General features: G+C 41.6%; 1 protein-coding gene across 4 annotated transcripts in view; it reads left to right on the top strand.

Annotated features, from left to right (window-relative positions):
- Positions 1-5,500: 5,500 nt before the first annotated feature.
- The window catches only part of CDK8 (cyclin dependent kinase 8), a 104,265-nt gene continuing 92,574 nt past the window's right edge, over positions 5,501-17,191 (top strand). For 3 of the 4 annotated variants that reach the window (XM_059903473.1, XM_059903475.1, XM_059903476.1), the window contains exon 1: positions 5,501-5,931. In XM_059903473.1, coding sequence (XP_059759456.1) covers positions 5,804-5,931 — 128 coding nt within the window. In that variant the 5' untranslated portion in view covers positions 5,501-5,803. The other variant, XM_059903477.1, reaches the window with a different exon arrangement.

The following is a 17,191-nucleotide window of genomic DNA, read 5'->3' on the forward strand; positions in this document are numbered from 1 at the left end:
TCTCCCAGGCAATGTAAGCAAGTGTGAGATTGACTGCTGAGCGGGGAAGTGGGTTAAAAGGCTCTATAACCTTGCGCCTGCCCACCTCTTTGTCCTTACCTCACACAACCTCCCCCCTCACTCATGACACTCCTATCACACAAGCCTTCTTTCTGCTCCCCGGCTCCCAGCTCAAGGCCTTTGCACCTGCTGTCCCTCTGGTCCATCCACCTGGACCACTTTGCTCCCTCCCCTTAGCAGCTTTTGCTTCTCATCACTCAGATCTCAGCTGAAGCCTCATCTCAGAGCGTCTTTGGCCATCCACCCAATTTAAGTATCTCCTCCTGGCCCCACTTTCCATCTCATTGCCCTGTTTTACTTCTCTGTGGTACTTCGAGCTTTCTCCCTTCTCCTGTGAGCTCCCCACCCCCTTCTTCCTCATCCCTCCAAATGAAGGCACTCTCATATTCTTATATGACCCTGCCTCTGTGGCCACACTTCACTGGTCCAGGATGGGCCCCTAACCTAGTTGGTCCAGAGCCCTTCCTGGGATTTTCAGGACTGGAATTGAGAAGCAGAATCAATTATTCTCTAATGACAGGCATCTTACATCAAATTCAGCAAATGTGAGTGGTCATGTGTCGAGTCATGTGGAGCAAATGACTCTGTGAGAACAAATGACACTCACATGATGAAGCGGAGAAAGGAAGTTATTTATGAAAGTGTTTTTTTGGTTCTGACTGTTTCTAAGGTCTAAATTAAATTCTGGATGCTTATAGAGTTAGTTGAGAGACTTTTTGCATCAGTATTTTCTTTGAAAAATTATAAGACTAGAGCGTTGATTCATTTAACTTGCTATTTCTTGTGTCTAACACTACACTCAAATATAGATGCTTCATATGTGCTTTTCGATAATAAAGGTGATGAGTATTCTACCTGCAGGATGGGAGAGCAGATATTTTCCGTTTAAATCACACTTTGATACTGAGTGAGAAAACGGAATTAAAAGTTGTAGAGACAGCAAGTGATCAACACTGAGAAGACCCAGTAGGACTCTTACGTTCATATATCACGAAGCACCAAATCCTTCTGCATGCTGCAAAAAAGTACATGTTCAGAGGCAGGACTGAGGAAAAATGCCAAATGGTTTCAAATGACCGCCCCCCCCCCTTTTATTATTATTAAGGTCCACTTCAATCTTTATAGAAACCAAGCCAGTGAAACACATTCTAATTCTAAATAATTATGCAGACTATGTCCTGGGCACTGCGGGGAGAGCCACAAGATAAGTTACAGACTCAGTCATTAAGGTGTTTATTAAAGGAAAGGTTTTTTTTTTTAAGTACATAAAATAAATGACTACAATACAAGGTAGCTGTGATGTTTCTATGTGAGTTACAAAGAAAGTGCAATGGTGCCAGGGCTGGGGCAGGAGTTCACGGTAGCGAAAATTCATATTCAGTTGTAAGAACCAGGAAAGGCTGCATGACTAACTTAGGCATTTGAGCTGTATCTTGGAGGATGGGTAGGCCCGCAAAGGTCAGAGATGGTATGAGGAAGCATCCAGCCTTTGAGGATTGGACAGACAAAGGTATACTTGGCATGAGCACGAAGCACACTGAGCAGCTAATGAAGGCCTGAGCTCGTAGGGTTGGCAGGAAAACCACAGAATGTCTGTCTACTGGCATCGCTGTGCTGGGGAATTGGGAGGTTCAGGACACAGTATGGTATGTTCAGTTTCAGAAATTTTAAGTTTGTGATGACAGCACATTATCCCCTGAGGCTGAACAGGAGGCAGTGGAAATGTGGGGCTGGTGTCTGAGAGGCATGTTTAGACTGGAGATGTTAAATTTAGAATGAAAAGAACCACATTTTAAGAAAAGAAGCATGAGCGTGATTTGCGCATTGTCTGGGACATGGACCAACGAGGGTCACAGACTCTACAGTGTCACTGGAGGTCATCGTGGAGCAAAGAGACATGATGTCAGGATGACCGGAGGCTGAAAATCAAACTGAAACAGCAGCTCTTAGGTCCCTGATGTGTTCAATTCAATCAAATAACAGTTAAGTCTGAACCTGATTCTTTGATCTATAGCAGGGTCCCCAACCTTTTTGGCACCAGAGACCGGTTTCATGGAAGACAAGTTTTCCACAGACGGCGGTGGGGATGGTTTCGGGATGATTCAAGTGCATTATGGTGAGTTGTGGCACTTTATTTCTGTTCTTATTACACTGTAATATATAATGAAATAATTATACAACTCACCATAATGCAGAATCAGTGGGGGCCCTGGGCTTGTTTTCCTGAAACTAGATGGTCCCATCTGGGGGTGACGGGAGACAGTGACACCCGAAGTGTGTTGCTTATGTCCAGTCTACTCCGTAAGATGCAGCTTAATTGTCACGTGCCACTCACTGATATGAGTCTGCAAGCAAGTGATTTATTATGGTCTCTGTGCAGTCAAACCTCTCTGCTAATGATGATCTGTATTCACAGCCGCTCCCCAGCACTAGCCTCACTGCCTCAGCTCCGCCTCAGATCATCAGGCGTTCGATTCTCATAAGGAGCGCGCAACCTAGGTCCCTCGCATGCGCAGTTCCCAGTAGGGTTTGCGCTCCTAAGAGAATCTAAAGCCACTGCTGATCTGACAGGAGGCGGAGCTCAGGTGGTAACAGGAGCAATGGGGAGCGGCTGTAAATACAGATGAAGCTCTGCTCACCTGCCCTGGTTCCTAACAGGCCACGGGGTTCCACTCCATGGCCTGGGGGTTGGGGCCCCCTGATCCACAGGAAACCCTTTCCAAAACCAGGTTCCCTCCCTCAAGTTTTTGGATTACAAGCATGTGCCCCAAGGGCTTCCCAGCTCATCGCTTTGGCTCTGCAGGCTACTTCTTATCTCCCGTAATTGAGTCTCCGACTGCTGCCCTTTCCTTTCCTCCAAGCCTGGATGACACAGGCTCCGCAGGTAAGACCCAGCTGATATCTCGGGGATAATAGAAACGGAATTACCACACGGAAAAGAAAAACCTCAAGCTGGATATTAGATATTACTGCTCCTAACACATTCGCCAAGCTCCCCTTTAAGGGGCCCTAGTGGCTCTCTCGTCCTTTGCTCTCCATCCTGATGCTCCTTTAAGGGGCCAGCTTACCTCACACCATCGTGTGCCCCCGACCTGGAGTCCAGACCCCTAACTCACTCCATAGCTACAGAGAGCAAAGCAAGCCTTTCTCTTCCCTGGTCCAAGGCTGGCGTCCTTTTCTGTCCCGGGATTACTCATAGTAAGAACACTGTTAGTTAGCTTGACTATAGTAATCATTTCACTATGTATATGTGTATCAAAACATCACGTCGTACCTCTTAAATCCATACAATTTTTATTTTTAAAAAACACTCAGTTTCTTCATGGGGAGGTCTTATCTTCATCCACAGGGTGGACAGAGTCAAAGCAGTAGTCAAAAGTACAGTTTAAGAAGGCTGAGACCTTCAGGGTTCAGGAACATCGTGTGCAGGGGCTGTGGGAGACAGGTGCAGGGGTGGGGTGAGGCAAGCCCAGTCTCACGCTTCTTCACAACCTTTTCTCTAGCGTGGTGGTTGGGTTTCTCAAGATCTATGAGTAAATACTTGGACAAAAAGACACAGCACTGAAGAAATACAAAATATGTATGTTTCAGGAAGAGTCTATTCTAAATCCATATTTAGGAACAAAAATTGAATTCTGTAACTATGCAAAGGAGCAGTCCTGCTAGAGAATCACCCAGTTGACATCACTGAGTGGAAACATATAACGCCCCATTCATGAAAGCTTAATTTTCTGGTGCACTTACTCTAAGCTGAGGTCTTTTATATCTCCATTTTGCAAAGAAAGGAATTGAGGGTCCAGAGACACACTGCTAATAAATGGCACATCAAGATTCAAACCCAGGCCCACCTAACTGGTCAGTGTGCTTAAACACTAAATATTATTTGATGTACTAGGAAAAACAACTTCGTTTAAACCAGCGGTGAAGTCACTATTTTCTCCAGGGAAATCTGTATAAGAGCCCTTCTGAGGAGTTTTCATAAAATGGTATCACGGTCATCATTTGTACATAGATATTTTTGACACAAACATCCTTACTCATTAATTCAACAAATGTCTACTGTGCACCAAAATCAAGCCATGATACTAGGTGTTATGGAAGATGCAAATATTACTTCTTATAGGAATTTATAATCGCGCAAGGGAGAGGAAATAAAAGACAAAACAGAATTTGATGAGTACCACAGGAAAAGTGAAAAAAATGTGCGATGGAGGTTAAAAGTGGGAGAGATTATATGTCCTTTGGGAGGTGGGGAGCTTTCGTGGAAACGATAGCAATTGGGAAAAGTAAAATAAATATAAATACAAAATTAATATAAAATCAAAAAATGAAAAACAGACGTCGAAATAAGGGGGATAAAATAACATGAGGGATTATTATCAAGATATCAGGACTCCGCCAGCTGACACCTTTCCTACCTTAAAATTATCAACGGTTTCCATAGATTTAGATCCATTGCTGTAATCATGGCTAAAAATTGCTGTTCGTATGGGCAGTGGTGCAGAGGTCATACTCAAAATAACGTCCCCTCTGAAAGGATGGGACGCATTGGGATGGTCGTCTGTCACAAGAGTGATACTCTTCAGGAGCAGCGTGGCCACTCCTCACTGACTCACTTTTACTGATGTTTGTAATGTGTGTCAGCACGTAGCTATCATCGTGCAGCCCTTATCAGACTGTGAACAAGAATACACCAAGTAATAGTCTGTGAGCTGTTGACCAATACTTCGACTTTTTTCGATAACGATAATGCCCTCTAAACTCTGGAGTTCGGAAGTGGCGCAAAATGTGATTCTAATACAAACTAGCCTCCCTCACACTTGAATTTCTTTGGTTAAGTTTCTAGCCCAAATCAGACTCTAGCGACATCGCTGTAAAAAAAGCCCTAGAGATTGAAACGACTCACCTCCCGTTGGACTACGAATCCCATCATGCAACGCTCCCACAACCCTACCGCGGGGGGCGGAGCCGCAGGAGGGCCGGCCACGGCGGCGGCGCGTGCATTCTGGGCGTTGTAGTCTGGGGCCCCGGCCGCCGCCGGGACGCCCCACGTGGTGCGTGTGGCGGCCGCTCTGGGCAGCGGCCACCGCGCTCCGTCCGCGCAGCCCTCGGGGAGCGGGCCCCGGTGGGGGAGGCCGGCCGGCCGGCGCGGCGCGGGCCGCAGGGTGGGCCGAGCAGCCCGAGGCTTCGCGACGTTTTTGCGACAGCGCGGCCGTGTTCCGCGAGTCCCCTCCCTCTGCTCTCTGAGGAGGTACCGGCTGTTGTGCGGCGCTGCCTTTCTGTCTGAGTGGATGGGAGAGCGAGCGAGCGGGCGAGTGAGTGAGTGTGAGCGTGTGTGAGCGCGGCGAGGCGCGAGCGCCCGAGGGGCAGTCCGCCGCGCCGTCCTGCCGCTGCCCGCCGCGGGGGCCGAGCGCGCGGCCGGAGCGCAGGGTCCGGCGCCCCGGAGCCCGCGGGGACAAGGGCAGCGACCGCGCTCCCCGCCCCCAGCCCTCGTCCCTCGCCCTCCTGCGCCCGGGGACTGCGCCGTCCCCGCCGGCCGGCCCCCGCCCCGCCGTCCCCCTGGATGTCCCCGGCGCCCTCGCGGGGCCTCCTCCTGCTCCTGCCGCCGCGGCCGGGCCGGCGCTGCGGCCGCCGGGCGTAGAGCGGGCGGGTTCCCGGGGGCCGCGGCTGCCGGAGCCTCCCCGGTCCCCACCCCCGCCCCGCGGCGCCGCGACCCCGCTCCCCGGCCTCGCAGGCCGTGACAATGGACTATGACTTTAAAGTGAAGCTGAGCAGCGAGCGGGAGCGGGTCGAGGACCTGTTTGAATACGAGGGCTGCAAAGTTGGCCGAGGCACTTATGGTCACGTCTACAAAGCCAAGCGGAAGGATGGGTGAGTGTCGGCGTCGGGCGGGCGGCGGCGCCGGACAGGTGGGCAGCCTCCCTCCGGCCTGGGTCCGGCCGGCCGGGCTCGGGGAGGAGCTGGGGCCGAGGGGGCCGGGCCCGCACGAGACCCCGCGAGCCGCTGCCTCTGTCTCTCCTGGCGCCGCTCGTCGGGCAAGGGAGCTGTGTACTTTTTTTTCAGGGGTTTCGGTACCAGATTTCTTTAAAATTTCGTTAAGAAACGTCAGTTTAAATGGTCTTTAAGGGGGGTCGATTTATTATGGGAACCTTCTGGGGCTTTCCTCAACCGCCTCTGGACTGACAACCATCAGTCTGGAAGGGAAGCTGGGATCCTTTCCCCCCACCAGTTTGTGATTGATTTACGATCAAATTCGGATTTTATTTGGGGGAAAGAAATCAGCAAGTCAGTGTGGTTCTGAAGAGTTCCTCCTGGTGATCACTTGCCGCAGAAACGTAGTAGTTACTCTTTCGATATCATTAGCTGTGAGTTTTACCTAGAACAATGGGGGTTTGGTGCAGGGTGGGTGGTGAGGAAAAAGGCTGATGACATATAGGGGTGTCTTCTTCAGGCCGTTCCCCCCAAGTGTAGCAGCTGGCAATGAACTTTCAATAATCTCTTTGCTTCAGATATTCTTCCCTAGAAATATTAAGTCTATGACTGGTAATGCTCCCAATTTAGTTTGCGAAACCGGCAGGTGAAGTGTTCATTTTTCCTTTGTCACTAGGTGAATAGCTTGTGATGTTGACAAAAGAGAAGGCATTTCTTAGTTGAGAAAATATAATTTTTTAACTCCTTGTTTTCCTCTTCTAAAAACGGATGTTGTCTTTATCGCCTTTGACACTGTAGGAAACTGCTGGAAAGAGAACGTCAAAGCTTGTTATATAATCTTTAGATTTTATTATAAACAAAGTAGGTTTACTTGAACATCACTGTTTGGTTAGCTGCTGTTCAACGTTTAAGATAATTGCTTTTTTTTCCCCCAAATCACATAGGAGGGTATGTTCAGAAGTATATTAGCACTAAAAAAATGAAACCATTCATAGAGCTGAAGTTACCTGGGTTGGGGGGGAAGCCATATTTATAAATACTTGAGTATTCTCAATATTGGCAAAGGAAGGATCTACCTATTCAACATTTTTCTTAGATTTACTGAGATGTCTTTCTAAAATAACTTAAAATGGACTCTAAGAGGAAGAAGATAATAATTCTCATTAATTTGGAATGTGCATTTCAGTGCTTATATGCAGCAGTAAAGCAGTACTGGTATATGCAAAAGGTAGGGATTTGAAAACTTGATACTGTGGGTGCTGCATGTCTTTAAAAGTACTCTTTAGCGGAATGGATAGTCTGCTGACATTTGAGAAATCAGCTTCTGGAGATGTTGACTCTGTTGTTTAATTATATTTCTCATTGAAGTATTACTCTGTAATAACGTACATATTTTAAAAGTTATCCTTGTTAACTTCCCATACAACAATTTTTAAAGGCCTTACACCATCTCACTGTCCCCCAATATTATGTAATTTGGGACATATTCATAAAATCCCTGATCCCATGAGATTAGACATTATAGTGCATTTGACCAGTCTGCATCTTTTTTATAAAATTCTGGTGATCTTAAATTCTTTCTAATCTCTCTAAGAAAAACCAGTTCTATTTTCATAAATTACCAATTTAAGCTAATAAAACATACAAATTTTATTAACTTTGATTTTACATTTTATGAAAAACTATAATATTGTTTACTAGCAAGAGGTACTTTTGACCACATTTTATATCTCATGGTCAAGTTTTAATTTAGGCTAAGAATAAGTTTAGAAGAATTATACAATTTAAAATTAGCTGAATGTATAATATATGAACATTTCTTTGTCATTCATGATAACCAAAAAGTAGGTAGCATTGCATTTTGGAAAAATTAACTTTTTGTTTATAATTCTTTGGGTTTGTTTTCCAGTAGCCTCTAATGATTTTGTTTATAGGAAGAACTGTTTTTTAAAAAATGGATGAAATGTCAAGAGAGTTTTAAAATTACTTAAAACAGTTTTTGTGCTCCAGAGGGGATGTTTTTTGGCTTCTTATAACCTCACTCTGGTAAAATGCAGCATTGTATTTATGAAGCTCTTTTGATCTTATGTCAGTCAAATGTAATTTAATGCATTTTAGTCCTGGTAAAATAAAATTTGTGGCTGTTTAATCTTTTATAAAAAGATGATGATCAAATAATTTGTTTCTAGTATTGATTTACTTTCAAATGAAATTATATATTCTGCAACTGAAATTTCAGACAACTCTAGGAACCCAGACAATAACACCTTCAAAGAGAATACTGAGATTTACAATAAAATGAAATAAATTTCATTTAGATGTATTTGGCTATTGAAATGAAGGTATCCAAATGTATCCTTTCAGTTGTCCAGTGAGCGTCATAGACATGAATAATTAGTAATGGAATTTAGACCAGAGGAGTTAGCTTCTTAAATTATTGTTTTAGGAAATAAAACAGCTTGAAAGGTCATTTCTTTGATTTTAAGTATTAATAATACTCTCTTGCTAGTATACTACACTTTTGGTAAACTCAGCATTTTAAGGAATGTGGGGAAGGTGGAATACTTTATTTGAGGCATGATTATATACATGGAAAGGGGGCCATTTATAGTTGTGTTATTTTCAGATTCTAATAGAGTTAAAACATAAATGCACAGTAAATCTTGGGAATAATTCACTCTCACTGTCACCATAAATGAGATAGAGAGTGTCCTTTGTGTCTGAACACCAAAAGGGTACTCAGTGGGAAGCAGGGGGATTCATTTTCTTTCTGAGTCAATTGCATTTCCTCTTTGCAGAATTTAGGCAACCAAACTTATCTTGTTTGAAGGAATGGAAAAGTGTGAGAACCAGAAACAATTTGTGTTTTTAAATTCTAAATTCTCATTATTGGCACTGAACATTGTAGAATTTAAAAATTAATTTGGGGTAAGAGTTTGATTTCCAAAAAAGAAAAGCAAAAAGACTATTCTTGAATAGGGTTCTTAGGCTGCTGTACTCTATGTTCAAAAGAACAGATACTATATAATTGGGATTGTGTGTGTGTGAATGTGAGAGAGAGAGAGAGAGAGGGAGGGAAATATACAGAAAACTTTTGTTGGGGCACTTCTATAGACAGCACAGAGATTAGTAGGCAGTGGTAATGATAATAATAGCTGAATTACTGAGTAAGTCTTAGGACCTGGGCAGAGCCCTTTACAGCCGTCATCTGTTGAATCCTCACAAGTACCATACAAGTCAGTTGTGTTTTTTCAGTTTTATAGTTGAGGAAACTGAAGTTTAGAAAGGTTAAGCAAATTTGTCCATGGTCACATGACTAATTAAATGTCAGAGCTGGAATTGGGGGATTACAGGCAGGTCTCTTACTCCACAGCCCAGGCTCTTAACCATTATGCTTCATATTAAGATAAATATAAACATAGACATGGGGATTTGGTGTTTTAGTGGGTCATTCAGAAAACATGAATGCCTTATCACAGGACTAGTCTTTTCAATTAACTGATACTTTTTTAGTATGTTTCTGAACAGCCCCAGTTTTTCTGGTGCTGCAAAAGTGTGTAGCTGTGTGGTGTGTACACACACACACACACACACACATACATGTATTTCTGTGTGTGTGTGTGTGTGTGTGTGTGTGTGTAGGACCAGACTCTAATAGGGCATGTTAGGATGTGAAAATTCTTCATCTAGTGCCAAGAACTCTAAGCTGGGGAGACTGGAGAACTGAGTTTGAGCTCAGACTCTGCCTCTGATCACAAGTATGACCTTGGGCAAATCATTTGCCCTTGTAGACCTTTGTTTCCTTATTTCTAAAATTACGGGGTTTGAGTTGATCATTTTTAGGGCCTTCCTGGTATTAAAATTTGAGGAAGTAAAAATATAAAATACTTTTGCAAGATCAGGTAAGCAACCACTAAGACAAAAGTTTTACTTTAGACAGTAGTACACATCCATGTTTCTTAGTCTCATGCTTTAATGTGGGTTCTCATCAACTGCCAAAAAGAAAATAAGTAGCTTCCAAAGACTTGTCAGCTCCCTTACCTAACATGTCTTGTACCACTGTAGCATTCCCTCACGTTACATCTTAAGGTGTGGGATTTATGTGGCTACTTCCCCTCCTGTGAACCATTCATTTGGTGGCTAGCACGAGGAACGCTTCTGAGTTGATCTGCACTAGAGCTTTGAAGTCAGCTTTAATTCCTTAGCTGTGATCAGAACTCGGTTGGAACCCTTTATTTCCCCTGAAGGATTCGAATAGTTTTTTTTCTGAATATTGTTGAACCCTGTATCTAGGTTCAGTTTGATTTAAGTATTTCTTTAGATGTCAGAAATGCCAAATACAACATGTAATAATCCCCATCACTGGGGATTTTGCATGCCCAATAAGGAATATTCCTGATAACATTTAAAAAATGTGATGGAAAGGGACAAGCAGAATATTCACTATGCATTTCTTATCTACTTGCAGTTGAATTTATCTGCCTTAGATACTCAGTGCATTCAGATCCACTGGGTAGGCCACTTTGAGGTTTCATGCTTAGATCCCATTTTCTTTTTTTTTTCCTTTTTTAAAAAATTAATTTTTGGCTGCATTGGGTCTTCGTTGCTGCGCGTGGGCTTTCTCTAGTTGCGGCGAGTGGGGGCTACTCTTCATTTTGGCGCGCGGGCTTCTCATTGCGGTGGCTTCTCTTGTTGCGGAGCACGGGCTCTAGGCATATGGGCTTCAGTAGTTGTGGCTCACGGGCTCTAGAGCGCAGGCTCAGTAGTTGTGGCGCACGGGCTTAGTTGCTCTGCGGCATGTGGGATCTTCCCGGACCAGGGATCGAACCCATGGCCCCTGCATTGGCAGGTGGATCCTTAACCACTGCGCCATCAGGAAAGTCCCAGAGCCCATTTTCTTAGTAGCAAGACTGGCAAATTAATTCATTTTGGATTTGCTTATTTGATTATTTTACTGTTCTTCTAACATTGGAAGAAATCCATTCCCTCATTCACTCAGCAAATATTTACTGGACCCTTCTATCTGCCAAGCACTGTACAAGGTATTGAGAATGCCAAGATGAATAAAATATTCCATTATTTGATAAGACACCTACTGAGGAAACAAACGTAAATAAACTATAGCAATTTTAATAAGCATTATGATAATTAATACAAGGTGCTATTGGAACACAGACATGGAAGCTCCCAACTGCTTAGGGCTTTCAGAATAAACCTCTCAGAGATGGCAGCACTTCGTTGACTCTTGAAGGACAGGGAAGATTCCATCAGAAAGGGCATTTCTTTTTTTAACTTTCTTTCTTTCTTTTTGTCTTTTTTAAATTTAAATTTTAATTTTTTGGCCGCGCCCCAGGGCATGTGGGATCTTAGTTCCCCAACCAGGGATTGAACCCGTGTTCCCTGCATTGGAAGGGTGGAGTCTTAACCACTGTACTGCCAAGGAAGTCCCAGAAAGGGCATTTCAAGAGGAATAGGACAAAGGGTTTTTTTTTATTGTGCTCTTACAGACCCCAACAAATTTTGTGGGTTTGAATTATTTCTTCCCATGCCTTTCCTCACCTCACCTTGTCTGTTGCCAGCATCTTTGAGCTCCTGCTGTTTGTGTAGTGCTACATGCATGTGCTACAGGTGTTCCATTGTACCCATTGGACATGGTGAAGTCTCTGTGATTCAGTATGGGGCTACATTTATCAGCATGTACCGAGCACCTTAATTGTCTCCGTGGCAGTTTCCCATCACAAGAACATTGGTGAATCAGGGTACAGGCAGCCTCTGAAATCCAACTGTTTGATTTAGGAATATCTCTCATATGTAAAACTGCCATGGTAGAACAATGGCTCTGGATAGCAGATGACTCTCCTTTGGCCTCACATCCATGAGGAGTAGGGATCCAGAATTTTCTGTGCTGCTGAGATGGTGGTGGCCAACAGGTTGGAGGGGATTTCCTCTTGTTGGGACTCTCAGTTGTGTGAGAAGATGGTAGGGAGGTGGCTTCTGGCAACCGAATTTCAGCTAGGAAAATAGAAATAATGACAAATTATTATAAGTTACTGTAGGTCATTTGCAAGCTTACCTACTTTTTCAAAAATTAGTTCTTTTGGCAGTTGTGTTCAGAATTATGATTTACAAACATTTGAAATATGATCCATATATAAGTTGGGACTGTATATGCCAAATCAGTGTTGATAAATATATATTCTTCCCTGTGGCTGGTGTCATCTTTTTTGTAGTGCCTTGTATTGTTGAATCCAACCCTCATTGTCTCTTTATGTTTTTATTCTTTTTCTGTTCTTAGCTGCTGCTAGAGAATGAAAATCCTACTGTCCTTACCTCTTTCAGAACGATTTGTAAATTCTTTCCTTCACAGCAGCTTAGGTAGGCCTTGGCCATCTCTTTGTTTCTTAGAAACTACTGTGATTTTTTTGTCTTTAAATATCTCTTGTCACCTCAAGGCAGTTCTTGAAGTTGTCACTAAAAAGTGACTTTCACCTCTTAGTTTGATCTTAATACTTAAAGACCCTTAAGTTATCATTTTCTCAAGATTCTTTAGTATAGTGATTGTCAAAGTCACAAAACCAGTCCCTGCTGTAGTAAGCTGCTTTTACTGATAGAGTTATGTCTTGTCCTTCAGGTGTGTTGTCACAGAAAAAATTTGAGAGTCCCCTTTTTAAAATTGAGATATATCACATACCATAAAATTCACCCTTTTAAAGTGTGCAGTCTACTGGCTTTTAGTGTATCCACAAGGCTATGCAATCATCACCACTACCTAATTCCAGAACATTTTTATCATGTCAGAAGAAACCCCGTATCAATTAGTAGTCACTCCACATTCCCTCTCTTCCCAGCCCCTGGCAACCACTAATCTATTTTCTTTCTCTGTGGATTTGCCTATTCTGAACATTTCATGTAAATAGAAATATATAGTATGTGGCCGTTTGTCTTTTACTTAGCGTAGTGTTTTCAGTGTTCATTCATGTTGTGCATGTGTCAGTGTTTCATTCCTTTTTATGGTTGAAAAATATTCCTTTGTATGGATAGACCACATTTTGTTTATCCATTTATCAGTTGGTGGACATCTAGGTTGTTTCTACTTCTTGGCTATTATGAATAATGCTGCTATGAACCTTCATGTGCAAATTGTTGTGTAGATATATGTTTTTGGTTCTCTTAGGCAAATACCCAGAGTCATATGGTAACTCTATGTTTAGTTTTTTGAGAAACTGCCAAATTTTTGAAAGTAGCTGAGAACCACTTTTGAGTGGCTTTACCTTGACTTTGGTTTAGAACCAAGATTTGTCCTTTGTCCACAAGACCTGGACACCTTAATTCCCAGGACACCTTATTAATCAGTAGCCCACCTTATTCCCAGGGAAGTGTTCACACACTAGTCTATTGTAGTGATTCTGAAACACAGATCAATACAACTGCTCCTCCTCCATCAAATCAGACCGCCCTTCTGAACTTGTTCTCAGGCAGCACCTTGTGCTGGGAACATTTTTCCCTCAGCTGAAATCGGTTCTAACATTTAGCTTCAGAAATCTTAACTACTTTATCTTAACGTACAACTCCAATAATTCTCTCTTCACTCACCACCTCGCAAAACATAGTTAGTTCTTCATAGATATATTATGTAACTACTTTAGTGTATATGTGGTTAATGTTTATACGTCCTTTGGGTCTTTCTGGTGAAGGTTTATGGGTTAGATATTATAGATTTCCTCTAGGGCAGTAATTGTGTTTCCCTTACTTCCTGGCATATTGCCAAATGTCGACAGGTATTTAATACTTTTTAATTTTTGGTGTACCTAAAATTCATATTTGAAAATTTTCCTTTTAAACTTGCTAAACTTAAAAACTTGAGCATATTTTGGAATAGAAAAGCAGCGCCTTGTGAAAATACCCTGAGAAGCAAAGTTTGATGGGCTGGCTAAATTGATACCAGGAACAGAATTGAACAAAACCAAAGGCCAAAGGCAGATGCAAGCTTTGTTAATTGACTGAACCAAATAGAAGGCCCAGGTATTTGAAAAATTGAGCCACTACAAAGAATAAAGTATTTTCTAAAGTATACCTTGTAAATGAATCAGTTTACATGGGGATCAGACCTATATTTCTAACCTTAAGGAAAATATAATTAGTCTCTGAACCAGAGTTGACATTTAGTTTTGTTTAAACTCTGTGGTTGTTTCATATTTGAAGTTTCCTTTTGTTATGTGAATAAAAAATTATATAGTTTAACAACTACTCAAGGTAACTCAGTTACTCCTCTCTCTAGACAAGCTCTTTAAAATCCATAACTTTATTATAGCCCATGAATTCTAACAAATAATCATCCTAAGGAGAGGAATTCTTCACATCATGATGCCTACTCTGGGTGTTTCTATACACCTGAATTTTATAGCTTGTCTAGAGAACTAAGGGATTAAAAAAAAAAAAAAAACAACCCAAACTTGTCAAACAGTGGTATTATGGTTTATATTAAGCAAGTCATTATTTTAGGGGAAAGAGGAGGTAGGTATTGAAAAATTATTTTTATGAGGCTTCTGTTTTAAGGAAAGCCAATAAATCATGCAGAATTTAAGCTTGTATAGAATAAATACATTTGTTTGGAGTTTTTTCACTTTATGAAAGAAGCCCTTTAAGTAAGGGAGCTCTCCTAGCATACTTATCCTGTGACTCAGTTTGCCAAAAATTCAGTTTATACACATTTTCCAAGAAAATGTTAAACACAGAGTAAGGAGTACTTGTATTTGTTTTCTAGTGCTGACTTAACATTGAAGGTTCTTTTAAATGTAAAGTTAAGTCATTTAAATATTTGATGTTCCATTATAGTTTCTCTTTAGCTGTAATTTTAGGGGGGGGGCAAATTCGTGTATTTACAACTTATTTGGTCGCTGTTCATTGAATGTCTAGTGTGCCAGGTTCTGTGCCAGGTATAGGTGATTCAGCAGTGAACAGGCCATAGTTGTAAGTTGTTAGGGAACTTAAAGACTTTGAGGGACACAGGCAAGTAAACAGGTAATTACAATGTAGTGGGATACAGCTGTGATGGAGAAAATGATTAATGAAATCTACTGTGACCTTATTTTTTTTCATTCAAGAATATTATGCGGGACTTCCCTGGCAGTCCAGTGGTTAAGACTCGTGCTTCCAATGCAGGGGGCGTGGCTTCGATCCCTGGTTGGGAAACTAAGATCCCACATGCTGCGCAGCCAATAAATAAATAAATAAATAAATCCATCGGATGGAGAATATTGATATTTAAAAAAAAAAAGCATATTATGCATCTTTCCATGTCAGTAAATATAGCTCTAAATCATCAGTTTTAATTATTGCTGGCATCACATTACACACACACACACACACACACACACACACACACACACACACAGTAGATATGTATCCAGTTAACCAGTTCTCTAGTGATAGATGAAATTTAACTAGTCTCTAAATTTTAGCCATTGCAGTTAGGGAAGTACCTCCTAGAAAATATGACTACAGTTCTTCAACATAGTATCAAGTTCTTGCAGTGGAATTTTAGGGTCAAAGATTGTGTACTTTCAACAGCTGTATTTCTGTTATAAAATAAGATTGGATTATACAATTAATAAACTCTCAGGATAAAAATTCAAGCAGTGTGTAAGAATATGCAGGAAGATCATTGTCAGCCCCTCTTTGTATATATGCGTATGGGAGCAGATACGTGTCTGGGTCGACTTTAAAATTTACTTTAATATTTCATTCATTTTGAGCAAATTATACATGCGTATGCAAAAAATGTAAATATACTGAGGAAGTGAAAACTTAAGTCTTCTCACCTCTGTCTCCTCCAGGCACTCATTTCTTCTTTCAGAGCTGTCCACTGATAACGTTTCTTGTGTATGCTTTCCAGTTTGTGGACACAAACATCTTTGGACTTTGTTTATGGTATTATTTTTCATGCATAACTCTTTTATTTTTATAAAGTCACATTTATCAATGGCTGCTGGGTTATGTGTAAGAATTAGTTAGAAAGGTCTGTATGTCATCATCTTTAAACACAAAATGTATGATGGCGTATACTTTTCCTTGCTTTTCTCAGTTCATAGTTTTAGAGACTGGTAACAGCACATGTAATGTAATTCATTTCATCAGCTCTTCATTCTTTTTTATGAACATAATGTAATATACATATCCAATTGAAGGACTTTTAGGTTGCTTTCATTTTTTTTTTTTTAATGCCCTTAAGCAGTACTGCAATAAATGTCCTTTATATCAGTTTTTCCACACAACTTTCTCTCAGATGGAGATAGAACTTCGCAGGTACCCAGAAAGTTCCCCACAGGGATATTTGCTGTGGATGATACCACTGGCAAGGAGCAAAGTCTTCATGAAGCAAGAGAAGCTCCCTTGTTATATCCACAGGGAGTTTTATCCCTCCTGGCTTCTCTCAAAAGTTCTAGAGACTGATCATCATGCCCAAGCACAAGTTACTGGTAACGACCCAGTACATAACTGCTAGACTGCTGCAGTGCAGGTCAGTTTCCCAGGAATGTCTTTTTAACAGGCCTAGGCTTCAGGCTCTTTGGAGGTCCAGTCTTATGCACATTTATACTCCCATCAAAACTCCCAAAACAAAACTTAATCTGGAAGGAAGAAATGGAAATAAATATAATAATGACATGCTTGAGTCCTGGGGGTAAATGCATGGTAAAGTTGGAATTGTTTATTCTTTTGGAAATTTTGCTGTAGGTTTTCTTTCCCCACATAGTCCTATGTATTTTAGATTACTTGTTGGCATAAAAAAATTGAGTCTTGTGGATACTTAAGATTACAGTCATTATTAAGTTTACATGTTATTTTATGTTCACTTTCATCAGATGATCTTTCTCTCTGTTTCCTGTCGCTTGGCCTTGGTCATCCTTTCATTTCCTGACCAGCATTGACCTTCCTATATCCAGTCTTTTCCTTTTCTCCCCTTTTTGGCTTGCTTTTTCTGTTTGGTACTGATTTTGGCTTTGACCTTGCTCCTTGTCACCAGTCTCAGTAGCATTCCCCTCTGGGCTGGCCTCTCTTTCTGCTGCCAATGGAATTTCTTGACTTTGTGTATTCAGCAGAGGGAATTATTTATGTAGGTAAGCAGGCAGCTGATTATCTACTAGACCGTTCTGATGTATTTTATTAATTTGGAAGAGACTTTTAAAAACAGTTTTAAGTA

The sequence above is a fragment of the Balaenoptera ricei genome, chromosome 18, assembly GCF_028023285.1.
Source record: "Balaenoptera ricei isolate mBalRic1 chromosome 18, mBalRic1.hap2, whole genome shotgun sequence".
Taxonomy (NCBI): domain Eukaryota; kingdom Metazoa; phylum Chordata; class Mammalia; order Artiodactyla; family Balaenopteridae; genus Balaenoptera; species Balaenoptera ricei.